General features: G+C 49.0%; 4 protein-coding genes across 4 annotated transcripts; all 4 read left to right on the top strand.

Annotated features, from left to right (window-relative positions):
• Positions 1 to 6,146: 6,146 nt before the first annotated feature.
• On the top strand, positions 6,147 to 8,988 carry Pdw03_4194 (Zinc finger, C2H2; the record flags this gene model as incomplete). Its single annotated transcript, XM_066100686.1, has 5 exons — positions 6,147 to 6,189; positions 7,081 to 7,141; positions 7,199 to 7,242; positions 7,307 to 7,750; positions 7,847 to 8,988. 5 exons carry the CDS (start codon positions 6,147 to 6,149, stop codon positions 8,986 to 8,988), a joined length of 1,734 nt encoding a protein of 577 aa, XP_065956086.1.
• A 4,251-nt stretch (positions 8,989 to 13,239) lies between these two features.
• On the top strand, positions 13,240 to 15,531 carry Pdw03_4193 (Endoribonuclease L-PSP/chorismate mutase-like; the record flags this gene model as incomplete). Its single annotated transcript, XM_066100685.1, has 1 exon — positions 13,240 to 15,531. One exon carries the CDS (start codon positions 13,240 to 13,242, stop codon positions 15,529 to 15,531), a length of 2,292 nt encoding a protein of 763 aa, XP_065956085.1.
• A 318-nt stretch (positions 15,532 to 15,849) lies between these two features.
• Pdw03_4192 (Phosphatidate cytidylyltransferase, putative) lies at positions 15,850 to 18,606 on the top strand (the record flags this gene model as incomplete). Its single annotated transcript, XM_014675923.2, has 2 exons — positions 15,850 to 16,402; positions 16,460 to 18,606. 2 exons carry the CDS (start codon positions 15,850 to 15,852, stop codon positions 18,604 to 18,606), a joined length of 2,700 nt encoding a protein of 899 aa, XP_014531409.2.
• Positions 18,607 to 19,938: 1,332 nt separating this feature from the next.
• Pdw03_4191 (Serine/threonine protein kinase (Pdd7p), putative) lies at positions 19,939 to 22,920 on the top strand (the record flags this gene model as incomplete). Its single annotated transcript, XM_066100684.1, has 3 exons — positions 19,939 to 20,064; positions 20,128 to 22,708; positions 22,766 to 22,920. 3 exons carry the CDS (start codon positions 19,939 to 19,941, stop codon positions 22,918 to 22,920), a joined length of 2,862 nt encoding a protein of 953 aa, XP_065956084.1.
• Between the last annotated feature and the right edge of the window lie 976 nt (positions 22,921 to 23,896).

Below are 23,896 nucleotides of genomic sequence, written 5' to 3'. Positions count from 1 at the left end.
ATGAATGAGGAACCAAAGTACAGTGAAGCTGGTAACCCCAAGTGGACCACGAACTCGATGCACAGCAGATCTTACCTGAAACAAACCCTGCATTCCACGTTCTTGTCCGTTAGCATCGGTTATAGTTTGGGTAGTCAATTTCATGATCAGTACTACTCTGTACTCCATCCAGCACGTGCCGTACTTGCAGGGCTCTACAGAGCAAGTTACGAGCGATAGTCCGCGCTGATCAATTGGAGGTTATTCCGGGTTTACTCGGTTTTTTACCTTTTCGATGATCAGATCAAGGGTCTAGATACCCTACTGGGTTTAATGTCTCAGGTCCGATAACCAGTTATACAAGGTCCTTGAAACTTTAGACCTGAGATCGCGATATCACTCTGGAGTCCGGAGGGCTATTTTTGCGGATGCCGAGGAACATTTCTGAAACACAGGCCTAGCACGCCACCTTGACGGCTAGTGTTTTTTTTTGTCGATAGTCGAAGTTTCGTGATCCAAATTAGTTCTGGTCAATTGAATGAGCCAGACTGACCATTTTACTTTCCTTTCAATGTACTCCGTACTCCATACCCGCATAGACGGGTTGAAGACGAATGCAATACCAGAGGTTCACACTGTTGCGGGGCGTCCAAGACACCCGATGAGAAAGACAAGGATTTACCCGGAACGCTTCATCGTCAACCGTGGTTGTGCGACGTGGAACTGGGAGTTCCCCCCGCACTTTGGAGGTCTTGTCAATGTAACGCAAGTTTTGCGCTCCGACGAGGACCTTGGGAAGGAAATTTCTTTTCTTTAGAAACGTCCATGTACGAGTGGCGTTCCGTGAGTGGCGTTCCGTGCGCAAAACCATCTGTGCCAGGTGGTGGCAGTGTCGCACATGTTTGGCTCACGGAGTCCCGAGTATAGCTAAAATTGCTGTGTGGCAAAGTACCCGGTGTTGTATGACTCTATGGAAATCTGGCGCAACGGTCGCATGAGACCGAACTCAAGCCACATGACCGACAAAAAGCCGTTCAATTTGGTCAAAATCCATTCCAGGGAGCGAGAGAGTGAGATGGTAAGATGGTAAGATGATAAGATGATAAGATGGTAAGTTGGTAAGATGGTGAGATGGTGAGATGGTGAGATTGGAGTGAGGCGTCCGGAGTAGAAAAGACCTCATACTTCCCAATTAAGACTCATCTTTCCTAACCGGGAATCTGCCTCCCTATTACCCTGGAGGTATATTGAGGTATTAACAGCTAATTAATTTGGTGTTCGGGAAATATTAGCAATTTCCGTTCCTCACCTTCTCTTCTAACGGTCTGCTACTCATTCTAGCAAATTCCCCGAACGGGCCAAATTGAGGCCAGTGCTTCTCAAACCTGGAAGCCAGTCCAGAAGAGAGAAGTACACCGCAATGTGCAAAGTATAGGCTCCGCCCAAAAACGCGACCATCGACAATAATCCCACGCCCAAAGTAGGATCCATTCTCGAAACTCGAAACTGGGTCCAAAAAAAAAACCCCGAAAAAGAAAAATAAAATAAAATAAAATAAACCATGAAGCTAAGACACCCGGCGCACACTAGCGCCAATAGCAGCCTCAGAAAACGCGTGTTCCCTAGCCGTTCTACCCAGATACCAGTGAGTAGGACTGTGTTTCAGATTTTAGCCTTGTCAATGTGCGGAAGTGCCTGACAAAGTTATCCTGACTATATTATCTGTAATCCGGACTCCATATAGACACAATTAATTGAGAATCTAAAACACCAAATGAAATTTCCAGAGTATTACTCTATACGGAGTACAGCAAACCCACTACATTTCGTTCCCCCCACATGTCCATTCCTGAGTCGGCTTGAGAGAGAGGGGGGGGGGGGGGGATTTGGAGATCTGCATAGGTCGGAAAGTCTGGCTACTGTTCCATCGAGGTAACTGTCATCGGCTTTAGCTTCTTTGTTCTTAGCGACATGCGGCGCCGCGGCTGGATTTGTTCCTTCGCCGTCTTTAGCGTCCACATGGGGCCAACGGTTATAATTCAGGGTCCTTGCGTTATTGGAATGGGAATTAGGCGAACTGGAATTGGAATAGTTCCTGCCCACTTTATAGTGCTTGTAATTTCAAGCGCTCCAAGGCTGGTACCCCCGGTGGTTTCGGACTGCGATAGCCCAACTCCGTAGCGGTCGAGATGTGTGAGCGACTACTCCGTCTGTCGGCCTCCATTAATGGGGACCCGAGGTGCGGACAGTACGGAGTATAATATGATAATAATGGGGGCTTCGGAAAAAACCCCCCCCCCCCCCCCCTCCTCCCAAAAGCTTTTTTCTTAATATATATATAATTTTAGTTTTTGGTTTCATGGCATGATTGGGGATACAGTACTCCGTACTTCCTGTTCTATACTAAACAGCCCACAACATACGATGTACGGAATACTGGGTGCACTCCTCATGCAACATAAAGATACCAATCTTTTTTTCATTTCGCCTTGATCCAAAGCCTCGGCGGTCCCGTATGAATCATTTTAAAAAGAGTTTTATGGCTACACGGAGTAGGTGATGGTGATCTAATCCCTGTACGTCTTCCGCTAAGAGCCGTTGACAGAGACGCAAACGCAGAACAGAGGGCCGTGAATTCCTTGCGGATCTGCGATCCACATCTCTTTGTGACATTTCACGAAATATTGAATCTAACCTCTTCTGATGTATCCCAACCCACTCTGGATCCTTGTGGCGTTGATAGGTGCGTTTGATTCATTTTATTATCTTTGCCTTGTGGATTGCAAATAGCAAATTGTGGGTTTGGATGTGTAGAATATACGACTATGCGGTGAATCCTAGTGGACCAGGACGTTTTTGCTAAAATCCACTGCTGCATGGGAGATCCCAACGGCACATAACTCCCGTCCCTATCGCGAGATGCAAACCTGAGCCCTTGCTGCGGGCTGTGTCGGTCTCGACCCCCAGGAAAAGACTAATTCCATGCTATGCATATATATATATACATCATCTGGGGTTAACCATGACAGATAGACTGGTCACCTTTGGATGTCAGGGCTCAAGCTCGGACACGGGCATGGTGATCGCCAAACGGTTTCGCGCATCGCAGACGGAGAGCTCTCACAGACATCCCCATAGTTAACCGCCAGCAGTCGACAATGATTCGTCGGGGAACTAGGAAGATGCTCGTAACCAGTTGGATGATTTGATTTTTTATTTTTTTTTTCAACCCGCACGGTCAATTCTGTGATCATTGCTAGGCCAGTGACTTGGTTTTGGCCTAAGTAGGTCAATATTAATGAAATTGCCTCTTTGGTTTGCTTGATTCCCCTCTTTTTCTCTCGATCAAGAAGAGTGCACACCGTAAATCGTACTGCGTTCATTTCATCCATGAGGGTCTCCATTTAAGAGCCACTTAGGAGGGGGAGGGGGAAGGGGAGGGGGGGGGGGGGGGGGTCCGGCTTCCTTGGAAGACCTTCCGCGGCCTTTGGTTGGAAACTAGACACTGCCCACCCGCTGTTCATCTCCATGTTCTCCACTCTTTCGAAGAGTTGGCTTCGAGGCTAGAAGGGCCGTTGGTAGAAGTCATTTAGAAGTAGCTTGTTTTTTTTTAATCCTGTGTACAGCCTTTCTTTCTTTTTAATTATAATTTATTAATTTCGGGAACACTCTCGGTCGAAGCTCTTTGAGAGGGTCCTGAACTTGGAGCTGTTGGAGCTCCAGAGTAATCCTGACGACCAGGAAAGGGCGGACTTCAATAGTCCCTGGCTTTTTGACTTCCGGCTTCTGTTTCACTAAGCATTGGCAATGAGCCCGTGGGCTTAGCAAAAGCAAAAAAAAAAAAAAAAGTCGATTCGTCTGTGCGACAACGGCGGCAAGGATTTTGATCATCGCAACTTAAATCCATAGTCGCAAATGCCAAGGCGAGATTCTGAGCCCAGTAAGCCCACAGAACAAAGAAAGTCGGTGATGGAAGGTTACTAGGCAGTTAGCTTCAAGATTAGAAAGTGGACATGAGGATTTCTCGAAGAAGGATTTGACAGCCTTCCATGCAGGACCCTCTCCAAATCCATGGGAATTATCTATACCCAGCAAGGAAACACTCGAGGCCCGGAAAACCGGGTGTCTCCAGTGTCTCCAGTGTCTCCAGTGTCTCTGTACTTTGTACGGAGTACGGAGTACGGAGACCTAACCGTAGACTATCGTTTGTATGGAGTAGAGTAGAAGGTAATGAATATCTATCAGTGACTCTCCTCAATTTCCCCCAAGTCCACTTTGGTATGGTTTATATGTTTCTCATTGGCAGCGGATAATGACAAGTCTCCGCTGGCGCCGACGCTTTGCCTATGAACGGATTAGTAGCCAATTGGAGGTGCGCACTATCTTTAGAACTGGCCAATTACACAGGAGAACACTCCGGGTCGACCTTCATGAAGTACCAGGATGGGACGAAGTACTTTTTTTGTTTTTCTGGTGGACTCTAGGGAAAGAGAATGGGATCTCTTGGAGATTAAAGATTTCCAGAATGTGAATCAGAAACTTTGGACGATTTGATTTTGGTGGACAGTTCATATGGAATGTACAACATAGAGAAAGTGTCACGACCTGGGAAGAATAAAACTGGATCTCGCTTGCGTGGCCACTGTATGTCATTGGGCTGTGTGAGTCGATGTGTCGGATTATGCATCTGCATCTGCATCTGCATCTGCATCTGCTTATGCTTCCCAGTTTCCAACCTTGAGATCGGTCACAGACAACACATGCCCTTGCAATTCTGACGCCTACGTCCGAGGTACGTAGTGCACTGACATACATATACTAAGCGTACCGTCCCCCGGATCTACAGGTTAGGTCAGTGAGACGACAAGGTCTATCACATCACCCTGCAATCGGAACACATCACTTGGCGACCATGGTTAGACCCGTGACCCAATTAGATGCATCATAGGTGAGACCTAATAACAAGTACTCCGTCTCTCTCACTAACTGGAATTTGGACCACAAATTTATATTGTAAGCACCAATCTCAGTCTTACTCTGTTCCCGAACAGGGGTTTAGGTACTCCGTAGTCTGAGAACTCCAATGAATCTAGGGCAACCAGAACCACCTCTCCGGTATGGAGTACAGAGGAAGCCCCTCGATGATTTGAACTTCAAAGGAAACTGCATCTGAGCCTTGCCGTTTGCTGAGAGAGCCAAGTGCCCAATAAGCGTGGTCTCTGGACGGAGGTTGCCTGCGTGATTTTGCCCCCACAGCTGGTTCCTGCAGTAGGCCGCACACATAAACTGGAATTTTGGTTTTTTTTTTTGGGGGGGGGGGGGGTTGGAGTTTGGATCATTTTGCTTTGCCTAGATACTATTGACCTTTGATGCCATTGACGTGTACAATATGAGATTTGTTTGGATGGGCCATGGCAGAGCCCTTACAGCGACCGGGAAGAAATGCGGTGTTCGCTTGCACTATAGGACCCATGTGGCAACCCACGTACATACCGAACCCCCAAGCTGAGAACCACGACCGTTACGCTCCATTTGATCTTTAATGTGAATGCGCGTGAGATGAAGTGATGAAATTTTCAACGCCACTGATTTTGTTCCTCAGTAATGAGCCCACCGAGGAACGGCCTGGAGCATGTGAAAATTGGCCAGGTAGGAATGCACATAGTAAGCACTGGACAGCCAATGCCGACCGTTTCATGATCGAAGATGGTTGTACGGTGGTCGCCACCGTTAGTAGCCTGATCGGCACGTCCTGAGCGACTTGGGATGTGCAGCCCAAACTGGCAATTGATTGGCGGTCTATCCTGTGGTCTTAAGTTTCCACCTGATGATCGCTATGCCCTCTAGAAGGGAAAATGGTCGAGGCAATTTTCGGATCCTGTACAACATATGTTATAGGTAATTTCAGTCCAAGGATTAGAAGCTTTACAAGGTACCTAGGATACTACGGGGGTACGTAGTACGTACCGGACGGGTTGCGTGGGGCCGGATTCTTTCAGGCTATTGGCCTTCGAAAAAGCAACAAAAAAGCAGACCGTCTGGGTTAAAGGCCTCTCTCTCATTTGTCCGACCTTGCGTTGATAAGACTAATTGAGCAAGTGATTGCCGCTGTCACCATCACATCGCCCAATGGTCGTGCCCCTCGTGGCCACACCTCAAATTTTAGAATGTCTCGAGGTCTAATCAGTTTTGCTATTAAACACATGCGCAGTAAGTTCCAAGGTCACAGTGTAAACACTGCCCTGTTCAAATGTCTATAGTCAAATGGTATGGGGGTGGGACGGAGTACTCCGTCCTCCGTACACATCGAGGTATCTAGGTATCTAAGGGTACGGAGCACGTAGTACACCTGTGTATATAACGCCATACTCTTTTTGGGGGTGGACCGAAACCAAAAGTACTGTTTTGGAGAGAATTAAAAGAGATAAAATAGAATCCTCCGTATTATTTAACTCAATGTTCCTATGTCCCCACTCCGGGAGGGCACTAAACCCCCTCAATCAATACGATTGGTCTCTTCTGACGGGACTGAGCACTTGATGTGCACCCAGTGTCTTTCCCAATCCCCCGGACTGGCCCATAATTTCTATTCTGTATATTTTGGTTAATTCTATAATTCTATAATTCTATTAATCTAATAATCCGAATAAATTTTTTTTTGATTATTTCTCTTTAATCCAAAATTCTTGAGACAAATTAAATAAAAAAAAAAAATCCCAAAAATCCCAAAAAAAAGCACCCGGTTCCTGGCCCACACCTAAACTAGTGACCCGGCAAGTAGAAAATAGTAGCAGATCACTCATTTATCCACCGCAACCTGCTATCCTTCGCTCAATTGTCTCTTCATTATTTTATTTTCCCCGCTGTCTATTATTCTTCTACTCACACTCTCTCTAAGTCCTTTTTTTGGTTGACTATTTTGGGGTTGGGGTTATCCTGACTAGATTTATTTGGGATCCTCTCTGCTCTATATCACTCTCCTTCCTCAAGTACCCCGTCTCCCGGTTCCCAGAACCTGTCCTTCCTTTTTCGACACACTCATTCATCCTCACCTATTCACACTTAATTGCCAGTCCATTCATTCATTCGGACTTGAATCAGCTATAATCCTACTAATACACAACGGACAAACATTTCAATTGGACTTTCAATCTCCCTCCAGGTATGTAGATCCAACATCTCTACTCAGTTCTGGATTGGTTTCTAACTCATGGCACAGCAGTACTCACAATGGACTCACCGTATACCATGGCACCGACCTCGGTGGGACAGCAATTCGCATACTACCCCGACTCATCACAGAGGCAGCAAGGTCACTATCAATCAGACATCCCATACTACAGCCATCTGCAGTATGGACAAGAGCAACCACTCTACTCCCCCCAGCCCATGATGAATATGCACCAGATGGCCACCACAAATGCCTTCCGAGGAGCTACCATGAGCTTGACACCAATCTCCTCTCCCCAGCCCTCGCAAATGAAGCCCACTATCATCGTGCAGCAGGGTTCGCCCGGCTTGATGCCCTTGGACACTCGGTTTATTGGTCACGATTTGTACTCGTTCCCTTCGACTCCTCCACTGTCCGCCTCAGGAAGCACCATCAGCAGTCCTCCCTCTGCCCATGGCGCGCTACCAACCCCGATTCATGACACATTCTTCACCTTCGACAAGGTGGAGGGTGTCAAGGAAGGATGCGAGACCGATGTCCACCAGGAAATCCTGGCCACACCGGAGTGGGCGCGCTCCGACTCGCCTCCGATGACGCCTGGTAAGTTTTTTTTTGGGGGGGGGGAGTTTTTGAATCACACTTTGATAAGAAAGATGGATATTGGAAAGCAAGGGCAAAAGGCTAATTATCATGCAGTCTTCATTCATCCACCTTCTCTTACTCACATCCACGGCTCAGACCTTCTGTCTGCAACCTCCTGCCCCTCGCTTTCCCCCTCCCCCTCACCCGTGCCCACCGACATTCTTGCCTCACAAATTCTTGGGTCTAGCCAGTCTTTCTGTGACCCCCGCCAGCTCACCGTGGAGCCTTGTGTCCATGCTCACGCACAGGATCTCCCTCCTCTACCGAATCTCTCATGCGAGGAGGATGAGCCTCGTGCCGTTGTTGGCAGTGCATCCGTGACGCTCCCCGTCAACGAGAACCCATCTCCTTCTTTCAGCTCCTCGACCCAGGACCCTCTCAGCTCGCTGCCGACTTTTGACAGCTTCTCAGACCTCGACTCTGATGATGAGCTGAACCGTCTGGTGGAGTTCCATCCTGCCGCCAATGCCATCTATGTGGGTGGTAAGCGCCAGCGTATGCACGCCTATTCAGTAGAGGATGATGGATTCCTGAGCGAGCACAGCCTTGAAGACTCGGATGACTCCGAGACTTTCATGCACAGTGGCTTGCCATCCTTCGAGTGGACCCAGACTGCCCAGCCTCAGGTTGAGAGCGAGGAGGAACACATCGAAGTACCCAAGACCAAGAAGCGTAGCAGCCGCAAGTCCCGAAAGATTGCCGAGGAAGAGGCTGAAGCAAAGGCGCTGGCCGCCTGCGAGTCTTCTGGCGACTGCTGCTCTGATGATGGATCAGTGGATGACTCCGAGTCGGCTCCCATCTCAGTCAACCGCCGGGGTCGCAAGCAGTCTTTGACTGAGGATCCATCCAAGACCTTCGTCTGCACTTTGTGCTCACGTCGCTTCCGTCGTCAGGAACACCTCAAGCGCCACTACCGCTCTCTTCACACTCAGGACAAGCCGTTCGAGTGCAACGAGTGTGGCAAGAAGTTCTCCCGCAGTGACAACCTTGCCCAGCACGCCCGAACCCACGGTGGTGGCTCTATTGTCATGGGAGTCCTAGATGCAAGCGATGCTGGTTCTGTCTCATTCGATGATCAACATGACGCAGGTGCCCTTGGCCAAGTCATGTACGAGGCTGCCCGGTCGACTGAAGTCACCGGTGCTCCCTCCGTGGATCGCCGAGCGGCGAAGAAGCGCAAGCGTGACTTGTCCTAAAGGACTTTGCGTTTCATGATTTTTCTTTAACGAGACCAGGAGACTTCCCCACTGCATATATAATACATACATTCTTCGGTCGGAGTCTTTGATTGGAAGCTCGGCCACATTTGGTCTTGATTGGGTTTGGCGTCCGGGCATTTATACAGGTGTCGGAAACTGGATCATCGGTGCACAGCAAAATGGTGTTCCTTTTTTATTTTTCAGCGTTTTGACATATCGCACGGGGACACATACACAGGCTGGGATGGCCTCGAAAGGTTCATTTGGTGAAGGTACATGGGCGCAGAAGAGTCCAGGAAGAAAAAAAAAAAAAAAAAAAAACGACATGTAAAGTGCTGGCATCTGTCTTTGGCGGTGCTGGGTGAAATTATTTCCTTTGTCACTTTGGTTTTCTCTTTTTTTTTCCTTTTTTTCCTTTTGTTTCTCTTGTTTTCCCCAATCACTCCTGGACGAGCACATTCGGCGTGAGCAATGTGCCTCACATTTCGAACCTTTGGGGTTTCCCTCCGTGTACCTCCTGTTTATTTCACTTCTTGTGACTTTTTTTTTATCATTTTCATTTCTGTTTCTTTTTTCTTCTTCTACCGTTTCGTTCATGCTTGTTCTTGCCTATTCGATGTAACAATTTTGTTAACTTTTGTTTTTTGTCTGCTTCTTTGTGCTGGTCACATCCGTGTATAAGTTAATTGACATCTATTTTTCCCTGCCCATCACTTCATACCCCTTCTTGTGTTGCATTGCTCCTTTGTGTTAGTTCTAGATCACATCTCTAGATGGTGATTTAAATGCATCAAATTACATATGGAATATAAGGACCTATGAGAATGATGCCGAAAATGATAGCTTCTGGTGCCCTTCGTAACCTCCCCGACACTCTGGTTCACCTGCCAAGCGTCCTTAGTCACCCATCAAGGCTGATCTTGGCGCTGGGCCTCGGCAAGTTCTCATTTCCACTCACGATGGCTCTCCTTTACAGCAACTATACCCCCCAACACCCGGCCCGGTAAGATACTTCTCGCTCCCCTTTTAGGGTCCTCCTACCATCACATTCGCTCTATCTATCCTCATCTAAGCCCGTACGTTGGATTTCTTCTGAATTAAGATCTTGAATACTAATCTTAGTCCCTGGTTACCCCTATAGCACCTACGCCCTATGCCTCCCACCTAGCCCATTTTGCATTATCACTAATTAAAAGAAGACTACGGTTGATACTAGCGTCGTCTTTATTGATACTTTAGTCTAAACGCGCGTTAATAACGTAAATTTTAAATAAATACGAGTACGTATGCTTCATTAGATTTAAAACAGACCGTCAAATCTATTTATACAGAATGTGGATTCGACTGAGTCCTGTGCTTCTCAGTCCGCTATAGTAATCATAAAGTTTTTCTCGTTACTACGAACTTCGCTAGTTTCATCCTCCTCCCATTTCAAATTCGCTTGAGGTTCACTCTGTCAATGCCTTGACATTTGGTCACGTGCACTCTAGTCTATCCCACAATGAACATGCCTCACCGCTCGATCCTAACCTTCCAGAAAGGCGGCGCTCTTCAGTGTGATCGGGTCCTCTACATAAACCCAAACCTCCGTGGTCATGAATGGGAGGGCACAATTGAACCCAATCATACACACACCGGGAAAGGGCATCAGCGATGATTTCGCACCAGAAGCTGCAGAGAAAGGCCCAAGGCAAGGAAAGCATGTTGTCTGTTTTACCTGGGACGTGTCAGCATATGATGTATTCAATATAAGACAAAACATGATACCATGCTTCTCCCACGCTCTTTTCAGTCTTTCGCCTGTGTTACCAGGGCTAAGGCCAGGCTCAAGAGGGAAAAAGCCACGACTCCCAATGATCGTCCGTCAATCTACTTGGAAGAATTCCAGGAACAGTGTCTGTTTTTAGCTTTCGTCTTGGAGCTGGCTCTGGGATTCTTTTCGGGGTTTGCTTGACTTGGAGATGCTAGCATATTGTCACACCCATAATCATTGAGCGAGTAGATCTTACATAACTTCAAATCCGTTGCAAAGGTTTGGCCGTCTCATCACTCGATCGTTTGCTTTCAGCAACTACAAGGAGATCAGCAAGCCCGTACTACACTAACTCTTGTAAAGCATCATGTTGGGACCAATACACTCGGATCGGCAGAGGCCGCCGGAGCTGCAATAGACAAGCCTACAAGCAGAACAAGCAGATAGAAACTGTTGATAGACTTCCTGGTTGCAGTTATCAGTTTGTATATGTGACACGGACGACTCCGTTGCGTTCACTGGTTAATCTATGATTAAACTCACACTTTCTCATGCCAACATCTCCCAGCTGGTGTCTTCGATCCCTGTCTTTTTTTTTAGTTGGGACGTTCCAGAATTCTTCTTATATAGGCTTGTTATTTTTGATTTTTTTCTTTTTCGGCTCCAGACCAAATTGGACCACCCCAATTTGACTCCACCATATCGAAGCTTGGTTCTCTGTGTTTAATTTGCATTTTTGCTGTAGATGCCCTGTATGGGCAGTGAAGAGGCAATAGCCATCAAAGCCATGAAAACAATTCATGTAGACAACCCAACGTTTGGACTTTCGAGCGAATAATGAAGTTAGCTTCAAGAGCCAGTGATGTAAAGTTCAATGATAGATGTAGGAATAGAAGAGATATAGGACTGATCTAATTCGTTCAATCCTTTCAAGGTTTGACGTGTCAACCGTTCTTTGCTAGTGCGCAAGCCTGTACGTTCCCGCGATAGTGGCACTGGCCAATTGCTAAAAGACGTGAAGGTTTGTATCCTCATCATGTGCTTCGGCACATTAGAACGTAGCGGCCGGGTCATTGTTTCTTTGAGACACGACGCTCTATCAATGATGGCAGGTCCTTCAATTTTGCGAGCTTTGGTCAATCGAGTTTTCCGGATCTCTTAGCAGAAAGTCCTTGTTAGACCCTCGAATTTGATGATCAGATGGACAGGACTTGGAAAAAACCTCGTTAACCTGTATCATTCGATTCGTTCCGAGGAGCAAGATACCCCGAGAATATTCTAGCTTTCGGAGGAAGATGGTCACGAGGTGATTGTGCGTATCTTGGTCAAATGTGCACTGCTCCATAAACGCGTCTGTCTCATGAAAAGGTACGCACAGCTTTTAAGTATACGGCAATCTTTAAAAAGACCATTTCATGTTGTTGCTCAAGGGTACTGAAATCGCTCTGATCGACCAAAAGCCCACCGGCCGATATGTAAACAGGCCAGTAAGCCCCTGTGTAGAATTTACTATCCTCATGGAATGGGAAGAGATAGCTTGAATTACTTTGTAGTTACCTCAACCGTGAAGGTCTTTCCGACTCTAGGCGGGCCACTAGGAAAGTCAGATAGAAAACAATTAGAAGCCCTTTTCAACATGCTACACAAGGACATTGATTCCACGAACATTCCTCCTAGTCATATTGTTAAATAGCATGGTAAGCATGAATTCGAGACGGGTCTTTGCCAAGGATGCCAGGAGCTTCTTCGTCTCTAGTTTGCTTATAGTTTCATAGAAAAATGCGGGGTTGATACCCACTCGACTAGTGATATTTCTGTTCATTGGCTTCACCATGTTTATAGAAGAACGCACCTCGATTGGTTTCGATCCCCTATGTTTTACTATGCGCAGAAACACGCCAGTCTCTTCGAAACTCTCATCGTTATAATCAAGGAAAAGAAACAAAGGGGATGGTGGGGGTAAATAGGGAGGATGGGATGTCCAATTAAGCGAGTGAAATTGCACAGGCAAAACGATGAGTACAAGATAGAGGAGTTGAAAGGACGGGAAGAAGGAGAGAAGAGGCTGAGAGGGCGAGGTTACGTGACGCCATGCTGGGACGCTAAACCAAAAAGGGCAAAATTAACTCGATATGGTAGTTCACATGCCCACCGCTTGCAAGCATAATCTAACTACTCTCTTTCCTGGTTAAATTTCCTGAGAAGCAAAGTAGAGAAGTTAAGAATTAGGACTTTAAGTCTTCTTTCTATTTCTGCTTCTAGTCCCCTAACTCAATCCAAATGTCATGTAGTAGTGAAATACTTAAAACATCCTGATCTTATCGCTCTATCGATTAACGATAACCTTGGAAACTTACCCGGGCAAAAGGTGGGGACGGTAAAAAAGTACCCCCCCCCCCCCCCCCCCCCCCCCCCCATCACCCGAACCCAATATTCAGCAACATTTTTGCGAAAAAAAGAGAACTTAGACTCTCAGACCTGGGCAAACAGTTGTCATGTCTACAGCACAATCTCCAAACCCAGGGCTCAACGTGATCGCCCTGATTTCCGGCGGAAAAGACTCCCTCTACTCAATCCTCCACTGCATCCGCAACGGCCACAAAGTGGTCGCATTGGCCAACCTTTACCCAAAACCGCAGAACAAACCCACAAACACAAATCCAAACCAACCCAAATGTGACGAAGAAGAAGACATCGATAGCTTCATGTACCAAACCATCGGGCACAGCATAATCCCTCTTTACGAAACAGCCCTCCAAATCCCCCTCTACCGCCAACCCATCACAGGCGGCGCAGTTGATACATCCCGCATCTACGGAACCAAATCAACCGATACAGACGAGACAGAATCCCTCGTCCCGCTCCTCAACCGCATAAAACAGGCCCATCCAGAAGCAAACGCAGTCTCTGCAGGCGCTATTCTCTCTACATACCAGCGCACGCGAATCGAGAATGTCGCTTACCGTCTGGGCCTGACACCCCTCGCTTGGTTATGGATGTATCCATCTCTCCCTGCCCCCGCGGCCAGATCGGCCGATACTCTGGCAATAAGCCAGGCGGGGCTCTTGGAGGATATGGCAGCTGCTAGATGCGATGCTCGTATTCTCAAGGTCGCCTCCGGCGGTCTGGATGAGGGCTTCCTGTGGGAAAATGTATCGGGTGCTGGGAGTGATGGCCGCATGATGCGAAGGTATCTTGTGAAGGCTATGAGTAGGTTCGCGGCTGCGGAAGATATTCGTGGTGCGGTGCTGGGCGAGGGTGGGGAGTATGAGACGCTTGCGCTGGATGGACCTGGTTTCTTGTGGAAGCAGAGGATTGAGGTTGGTAGTCGGGAGGAGAAGGTTGGGGAGGGAGGTGTTGCGTTTGTTAGGTTGAGGGGAGCGAGGTGTACACCCAAGAGTGCGTGGGAGATTGGCGATGGGATTGTGCCGAGTGATATAAGGAGGCCCGGGCTGCTAGATGCAGCTTTCGAGGGTGCTCTGGGGTCTGCATTGAATGTTTCTGGGTCGCTTGATGATTTGAAATCGCGGGCGATGACCAGTACTGCTCGGTCGCCGGATTGGCCTGTCTGTGAGCCGGTGCATCGGCTGTCTGGTTCCACGTGGACTATTTCGAATCTTGTTGCGCCCGAGGCTGGTCCCAGGGCAGGAGTCCAAATGAAAGGGATTGCAGACAAGGTCAAGCGAGTGCTCAAGTCCTTTGCTCACCCCAAGTCGGGTACCCGATCAACAGACGACATTGTTTTCGCTACGGTGCTGCTAGATTCAATGGCCGACTTTGGATCAATGAATGATATCTACGTCACTCTATTCAATAAACCCAATCCTCCCGCGCGAGTTACAGTGGCATGCGGGGACCGACTCCCTTCCAACGTCAAGGTGATGGTCACATTCGTGGTTGACCTGGGTGCGAGGGACCGGCGCCAGGGCCTGCATGTTCAGTCCAGGTCGTACTGGGCCCCGGCAAATATTGGACCATATTCCCAAGCGTTGTCGGTTCCACTGCAGAATGTTAGCAGACTCGTGTACATTGCTGGCCAGATTCCTTTAGATCCTGGTTCTATGGAATTGGCGCATGTGAAGGGGACCGATTCGTGGGTTGAAAACTACCGTCTTCGAGCCGTACTGGCCCTTCAGCACCTTTGGAGAATTGGTGAAGCGATGCAGGTAAACTGGTGGCTCGGAGCGGTGGCCTTCTTGGCTCGCGGAGAACACGCTAATACCCAGGCGCAAGTGGCATGGCGCCTCTGGGAAAGAATGCATGCTTTGCCTGACAATGAAGACGAGGATGATGATGATGGCCCGCAGCTGGATGCGTGGGATATCAAATATGGCCGTCGCACAGAGGAGCTGAACGATGCCCCTGTGCCAAGTCTGCCCAAGTTTACTGTTCTTGTTGAGTCTCACACATCCATTCCACCATTCTTAGCTGTCCAAGTGGACGAACTGCCACGAGGAAGTGATATTGAATGGCAAGGGCTGGGAGGCCGATGTGAGCAGGTCAAGTTGGACATTAAAGGAGGGACATTAGCCACCACCATGGACAGCCAATACAAGTATATCAATATCGAGATCGACGCGGGTTCGTCAGACGATGCATTGAAGCAAATATTGAGATCAGTGAAAGAGGCTCACTGTCGAGATTCCACACTGTCTCAGGCAGTGTTATACACCACCCACTCAGTGCCTGAAGCCTTGTGGCCAGGACAGGTTGTGCCGTGCAGATCGATTTGGGGGCGAGAAGGACGAAGGTTGAGTGCAGGCGTGGTCTTGCAGCAGCTCGGTTAGGAACCATTTAACAAAAAAAAAAATTTACTCGATTTGAGCGAAGATCAAAATCAATAGTGTTTAGAGGTCAGAGATCGTTGGATGTTGAAGTACGGCGCACTGTCCGCTCGCATGTGATGGGCAAAATCCCTTCCGCATTCAGGAAAGATAACAGAGTCGTTCTCTCTCTGCCACGTTCTCAATATTTTTTGACATCTAACATAAAAGGAACTAAATTGTCACGTATTCTGCTCTCTTCCAGAGGGCTATCATCCTCTCCATACCTTACATCACTATCCCACCCCGACATGACGTACTCATCGACATAAGCATGGCGCCATGAGTTCGCCGTGGAAAGAAGAACAAGAAGCGACGCCTCGCACCATCACACCTCCGAGCGCCGAAGCGTTCGCCGAAGAACTCCGATTATTCAATCGCTCCCCTCATCCATACCATAGAAGCCAGCGCCTCGGATCAAACACTCCCTCCGAACGCGGCGACCGCCTCCACCCGCCTTCCTCCTACTCCAGGTCCTCGCGAACAACCAGCGACAGTGGCACGGATGCAGATGATGAAAGCACTGGTATTTTAAGGGGCTTACCCGCCCCGCCGCTCCATCCTCGAAAAGGCCTACGATCTGGAGTACTTGGTCCCACTGACCTCGATGACTGGCTGCCGAGCTTGCAACCATGGCCATCGTTTGTGCGGACGTCGCGGCGAAGCTCGGAGGAGGAACTCAAAGAAGAGGCCTTTGAGGAGAGATTGAGGTTCAGACGCCAGAGACGGGTTGAGGTTCTTCGGCGGCTGTTGGAGGCTGCGCTTCTGCTGTCTGTGGGTGGCGTGGTCTTGTATCAAGACGGGGCGCGCTCTTTGGCTTGGGAATGGCGGAAGGGTATGTAGGAGACTGGCATTGCTACCAAAAACTTAGAATGCGCTAATTGATTTGTAGAGATTGCTGCTCATGGCCTCGTGGTCTTGGGTCTCTATGCTGCCTATCCGCTGATTGTTCGTGCATCACAGGGCCGAAGCTGGCGCATTTGGCGCATCTGGTCTACGAAACGGACATACTTCTCACTACCCTCAAGCTTCGATCCGGCTCCACTTCTCTATCCGATCCTTATTCCCCTCTTCGTTTCGTTGTCGCTGTCGAACCATGTTCCACCACTAATCATGCCTAACATAATCCTCAGTCTGTCCTCTTTACCAACGCCTGTTATACCGTTCCAGAACTGGACCAATGGACTCAATACTATCCATTGGATGATTTCTATGATTCCCATTCTCGTCGCCGAGCATTTCACCTTGGACCATACAGTGCCCAAACCATTGACACTTCGCGGGCTCGACGCGGAATCTCTAAACCTTCTTTTCCCTTTGCATCAAGCGTTGATACCCACTTTAGACTTTTTGTTGACGACTAGCATTCTTCCCGCTGAGCTGCAGCTTTTGACAACTGCTTTGATCAACTTGTACTTGTTTGCGGCCTCTCCTCAAATGGAGATCCTCAAAGCCTTACTATGGCTTGGAGGCATGTGTTTGTTTGCTTCTTGTCGACATATACTGCGTTGGGAGGTTTCTTTGGCTAGAATCCCTAGCTGGAAATTCCGCCGCGCCCCGCATGGTTCGCAATCTCCCCGCAAATTCCTGAACATGATCGACCATCGACTTTGTGAGAAGTTGAGTAGAACGGGACACGTACCATCGGACGATGCTTCGTCGGACAGTGATGGGCCCAATGGGTTGTCGTTCTCAAGGCCGCGCAAGACTAAGACCGTAAGGGGGAGTCGCTCCTCCCGCCCGCCGGCAGAGCCGGTATCTGCAGTTGACAAGGTTACGACGGAAGAGATTTTCCAACAGCATGCTCGCGTTGTGCATCGACGACGCCATACCATATCTACCTTCGACGAAGCTGTTCGCGAGGAACATATCCGCACTACCCCTGGTGGTAGACGCAAGAAAATGATGGGTCCTGGTCTGGCCTCCTTCCTCTCGCTCACTTCAGCTCAGGCGCAGGTGCGCAAATGGCTGTTCGCATTTTGCGTCTACATTCTGTCCCTGGTTATTATTCTTGTGCCTATCCGAAAGTACGTGGCAGAGCGCGCACTGCAAGGTCAGGATCCGTTTGGTTGGGCTTTAGGCTACTTGTTGGGAAATGTCTCGAAGATTCGCTTTTGGGTCCTTATGTTGAACCTTGAGTACTGGATTGAACTGCCACCTCGCCCTGATACCGATATAATGAGTGCATCCTGCTTCCTCGGATCGATCGAACACATTCGCCAGGTTACTTTTGGGGCTGCCACCACTCGTCTACTACTCAGTGGCTACTGCGTGATGGTACTGATAACGGGCCTAGCCATTGTGATTAAGCTCAGCCCTGTTGCCGAGGTTGATACGCGCCGCAAGGTTTTCCACGGTATGATGGTGGTTATGTTCCTTCCTGCTATATTTGTGGATCCAGCCTTCTGCGCTATGGCGCTAACCTTGGTTCTCTCCATCTTCCTTCTATTGGACCTGTTCCGCGCGTCCCAACTTCCTCCGATTTCGCGGCCACTCACCTATTTCCTGGCCCCATATGTTGATGGCCGTGATCACCGTGGACCAGTCATCATCTCACACATCTTTTTATTAATAGGATGTTCGATTCCCCTTTGGCTGTCACTTTCCGATCTTCCTCGGACTGGCCTAGGCCCATGGGCTGGTTGGGAGATCTCGTCACGAGATGTGAGCATGGTGAGCGGAGTCATCTGTGTTGGCATGGGCGATGCGGCCGCATCTCTCGTTGGCCGGCGGTACGGTCGACTGAAATGGTTCTGGGGTGGCGGCAAATCACTTGAAGGCAGCATCGCTTTTGTCGTAGCGGTGACCTGCGGGCTGATCGCGGTTCGTGCCTGGTTGGTGCTCGGTGGGTGGCCTGTGTCTGGGATCGAATCAGCAGAAGGCGCAGCTTTCCCAACTCACTTCTGGGCCTGGACTTTGCTCAAGGCGGTTCTGGCGGCAGCTGGGACGAGCGCCACCGAGGCGATCCTTACTGGCTGCAATGACAACGTTGTGGTCCCAGTGGTGTTATGGCTGCTGGTGCGGGGTCTTGGCGTTTGATGTGCCACGTTGATATGTATAGATACGCGACTTGTTCGCCTTTTGTTTCTTCCCCTGGTTTTCTTTCCTTTTTGCTCGGAGGTTTCCGTGTGATTATCTGCCTATCATATCCCTGCGGCATTTGTTTAGTATAGTGGGGTACATAGTTCGAGGATGTATAGATTTACCTCGACTACTCAACTAGATACTATTTATTGAATGCCTATACTAGCGGCGCGTCATTGCATATCTGCCTTGCCTAGTTTCCCCCCCTTTCCTCAATTCGACCAACCGATGCGCTGTGACTGGGACTCATAGGCTGCAGATAAGCTTCCGTCACCGTACAGTTTCATCGTGTTTTATGATCCGTCACCTACCTTGCAATTTCCGAGCATTTCCAGGAAGACGCGGAAAGATTGGGGATGACATTTAGAGCGGACCCTTGAAAGAGCCTAGGCACTAATAACCCCACACAAAACGTATTTATTCCTCGCCCCCAATTCTCTAGTGTATTGTAACAGGGATACTGGCGATCTGGGTATCCGCCTTGCCGATCTCGGCCTTATCTAATCGATAAGCACATGACATAGATCGCTGCGATTTGGACTTCTTCGCCGGCTCCTGGTGCTTTAAATAGGAATTTATCCTGCATTTCCCATAATTTCGATCCTTCCTTCATTTCTTATATCATTTAGTTCTCATCTATCATTTTACTTAGACTTCTTCATACGTTTTCATCGTATCGGGACTCCAGACCATCTCCGCTCTTCTGACCGCCTTACGCGATCATCGCCGCTTGTCACTCGTTATCGTTGGGTCACCCCCCTCCCAATCGTGGAGTACCTTGGGTCTTGGGGTTCTCTTCCCGCTTCCACCATCACATCATCTTGCTCTTTCATGAAGGCTGTCATTTTGCCTCCTTAGATTTCTGATTCTCTCCATATTATACTCGAATCTCCTAATCTCCTAACCTCCGCCATTTTGGCTATTCTGCATCACACCTTTCACCGCTTTAAGTGTTTTGGATCAACTTGTGTCTGCTTCCTTAATACATCATCTAAATCGACATCATCTCTTATAATCTACCCGAGTTCACCGGTCTAGTTCCACGGCACCCATTCACATTACTTTCCCAGACCCATTCTCCCGGCAGTTCCACGTCCTTCCAGGCATCCCGGAGGCAGCGTCATCCTTTCCATAGCTCCCCTGATGGGCCTCTCGACTCAACCGTTTTCATTGCTGCTGCTGAGGTAGTTGTGGTTGCTGGGGTGTGACTGTATCATTGTTTCCCCCTCCTCCCCCCAGCAAGGGCCTATCGGAGACAGAACAGGCATTGGCGTGCCCACCGCCGTTATGGCGTCTCAACATTCGAGGAGATCACGCGAGCCCTCCCGTCCAGAAATGTCCATCGGTCGCTATACGCGGCTCGATGAGATCGGGCGAGGCAGCTTCGCGACGGTCTATCAGGGTGTCCATACAGTGAGTCATACCTTGTCTCATAATATGTGGAGTGATGGATGCTAATCGGTTTCTATCACCCAGAAAACGAAAACCTATGTAGCAATCAAGTCCGTGAACTTGTCGAAGCTCAACAAAAAGCTCAAAGAAAACCTTTCTTCCGAGATCGATATCCTCAAGGGCCTTCAGCACCCACATATTGTGGCCCTGATTGACTGCCATGAATCAACATCTCACATTCACTTGGTTATGGAGTACTGTGCGTTAGGGGATCTGTCGCTGTTCATAAAGCGCCGAGATACCCTTGGATCACATAAATACACTCGGGATATGATTGCCAAATATCCAAATGCACCGGGCGCATCGCTCAATGAGGTGGTTACCCGGCACTTCCTCAAACAACTTTCCAGCGCACTGAAATTCCTTCGAGACCGAAACCTCATCCATCGAGATATCAAACCACAGAATCTCTTGTTGTGTCCCTCACCTTCGTCTTATCGGAGTGGCAATGCTCACGTGATTCCATATAAAGGCAACGATGACTCTTATGAGCCCACGACGGGGCTTGAGTCCCTTCCCATGCTCAAAATCGCAGATTTCGGCTTCGCCCGATCTCTACCCGCCACTTCACTTGCAGAGACCCTTTGTGGGTCCCCGCTGTACATGGCACCCGAGATTCTCCGGTATGAGAAGTATGATGCCAAGGCCGACTTGTGGTCAGTAGGCACTGTGCTCTACGAGATGGTGGTGGGCCGACCCCCGTTCCGGGCCACAAATCATGTCGAGTTGTTGCGAAAGATTGAGAAAGGAGAAGACCGAATCCGCTTTCCTGAAGAAAATCCCGCCTCAGACGATATCAAAAGGCTAATTCGAGGTCTGCTGAAACGGAACCCAATGGAGCGATTGAACTTCCCCGAGTTCTTCAATAACAATGTGATTAATGACCCGATTCCTGGCTTGGTGGCTGATGACGCCCCAGAGCCACCACGATCGCCACAGCCAAGGCAGCTTGTCGCAAAAGCTGAAGAATCTCCTTATGATACGGGACCTGAGGATAAGATTGCATATCCTCTCGGTCAAAGACCTGTTGCACCGCGTCTAAAGTCCGGAACGCCGCCGACCGCTACGCATGTACGCCGCGTGGGAAGCGCCGACCGACCTGCTTCAGGAATTGCCAGGGATCATCAACCGGGAGGTACACCTCCTCAACGGCCTGTTCCTGTCAGCCTTGCTACTGCTCCGGGACGCCAGGAGCTCATTGATCGCAACGCCACTACCGCGGCCATGGATCGGCAGAGGAATCGGAATACCTACACTGGCTCTCCCAGAGTGAGTGACTCAACAGCCCGTGCCCAGGAGGCACGGGACCGTGCTGCACAAGAAGTGGCATTTGAGAGAGATTATGTTGTGGTTGAGAAGCGGGCTGTGGAGGTCAACGCCTTTGCAGATGAACTGGCTCATAGCCCACGCCTTCAAGGCGGTCTTTCTCGACCAGGACAAACTGGTGCCGGGAGCCGTCGCGCAACAACCCAGGCGATACCTACAGTGTCACCATCTTCTCCGTATGCCAATGCGACCAAAGCCATGCAGGTTGTCTCGGGTCGTTCGCGAGCAGATTCCGTACACCAGCGCCAACATTCCTACGAGCGACGTTATGGTCAAAGTTCGACGTCGGCGACCTCAGCAATCTCGAAAGCACTCAACATGGCCAGCGGTCGTCTATTCGGAATGGGCTTCTCTCCTCCCCTTGCCATCACCAAAGGGGGGCGATCTCCGCCTCTAGCCTACAACCCTTTCCCCGCCTATCCTCCTGCACATTCTAGCCTTTTGATCACCGGAGACGGCTCTAAACCCAACGCAACGGTTGAAGAAGATTTCAAGGCAGTCCAGGCAATCGAGGAATGTGCTACGCGTAGTGATGTCGTCTTTGGATTTGCCGAGGTCAAATATAAGCAGCTGATCCCGCTAGCGCCTTCGGCACCAACTGACCCATCTACGAGACCTATGGATACAAACATTGAACCAGACTCTGCCGATTCGGATGATGGCCTGACAGTCGATGCCATTGTTACGTTATCCGAGGAAGCTTTGGTACTATATGTCAAGGCTTTATCGTTGCTTGCGAAGTCAATGGACATCGCGGGTGCTTGGTGGTCGCGTAAGAACCGAGAAGAAATCTATGGAGAGTCTCCTACCAAAGACAGCATGAGCGCAGTTGCCGGTACTCGAATCAACTACGTTGTTCAATGGGTGCGCAGTCGTTTCAATGAGGTCATCGAAAAAGCCGAATTTGTGCGCTTAAAACTCATCGAAGGGCAACGGCGATTGCCACCCGATCATCCTAGCCATCCGGATAACCATTCTCATGGCTCCGCCGCCGGCTCAAGCTCAACAGCCGATGTAGTGGTGAGCCCTGGTGTCACGGCAGAGAGGCTGATGTACGACCGCGCACTTGAGATGAGCCGGGCGGCTGCCATCAATGAATTAACTGGCGAAGATCTTGCCAACTGTGAGATCACATATGTCACTGCGATTCGCATGCTTGAAGCTGTGCTTGAGGACGATGGAACGCGATCCCCGCCCGGCAGCAACGTCGAACGGCAACCTGGCGACAAGGTCATTTTGGAAGAGCTGCAGGTGGAGGATCGGCAGGTCGTTGCCAAACGTCAGTCCTCTCTCAATCCATCCATCAAACTGACCCCAAACTCACACATTGAACCAGTTGTATCCAGTATGCGTGGCCGCCTCGCGTCTGTCCGAAAGAAGGTAGCTGTTCTATCCAAGCGTTCCTCGGTCTCGACTCCAACGGCGGGCAAGACACCTACATCCACCATTTCTCCTGTTGCATATGCCACGGGGGTGACACCGCCTAGATGAGCACTTTGTTCCCTAAAATTTGACCAACAACAATTGGGATTAATACGATAATGTTCTATTCAGTAGCATCATGATGACAGCCTTATCTGTATCAAGGCCATCTCACGATGCTAACAACCGACCCTCCTTTTCCCACGCCCTTTTTTATACAAGGTAACCCCTGGTTGGCTCCAGGGTAACTTTCCTCTTTTTGCCATCCATCTGTCATTTACGTCTCTACGGAGATACTAATTTCTTCGTTCATAGTTGTTTGTCGATCTAATTTTTCCAGTTCACGTTTTGCCCTATATCCCGCAGCACAGATCAGGGGAGTTCTCTTTTTTTTTTTTTTTTTTTTTCTTGTCACGTCATGACTGATTGCCTTTGTCTTTTCTTCACTCGAGGGGGTTTTTTTTTCTTGATCTCTATTCGTTGGGATTGGCGTTTTGACCCGGGGACCCACGGTATACAGATTGGCACTGAGTTTCTCTAAATTTTTTTTTTCGGGTTGAGAACGCACAAGGTCGCGGCATTGAAGTGCTCCAAGATTGAAATTAGTGCTGATACGGGCAAATGTATTGTACATAGAGAAATTGAAGAACCTAATTCACATATAAACAAGCATCTCCCATGTACGGAGTCCAATCTGCGCTGAGCTCTAGTATCATTCAACGGGTTCCAAGGTTGTATCAGATGTGCTCCAGAAAGTGTTACAAAAGGCTAAGCTTGGTAAAGATCGACAAACGTAAATACCTCCCATGATGGCGTGCTTGACGATGTGTCATAGTTTCAAGATTCAAGTGATTTATTTATTTTATTTTTCCCCCCCAGTCCTAGGTTTTGGCTTCTTGGCTTATTCTAGTCACATTCCCTCGATCATGATATATCGAGATGAATTCTCCACGTGCTTGAGTATAGAGAGTACCCGAATTGATTCAATTTGGTATCCTTCATGATTTCACTGTCTCGCATTTTCGAATGATCATCAGAAAAATGG

This window comes from Penicillium digitatum, chromosome 1 (genome assembly GCF_016767815.1).
Source record: "Penicillium digitatum chromosome 1, complete sequence".
Taxonomy (NCBI): Eukaryota; Fungi; Ascomycota; class Eurotiomycetes; order Eurotiales; family Aspergillaceae; genus Penicillium; species Penicillium digitatum.
This window is presented reverse-complemented; position numbering and strand designations above follow the sequence as displayed.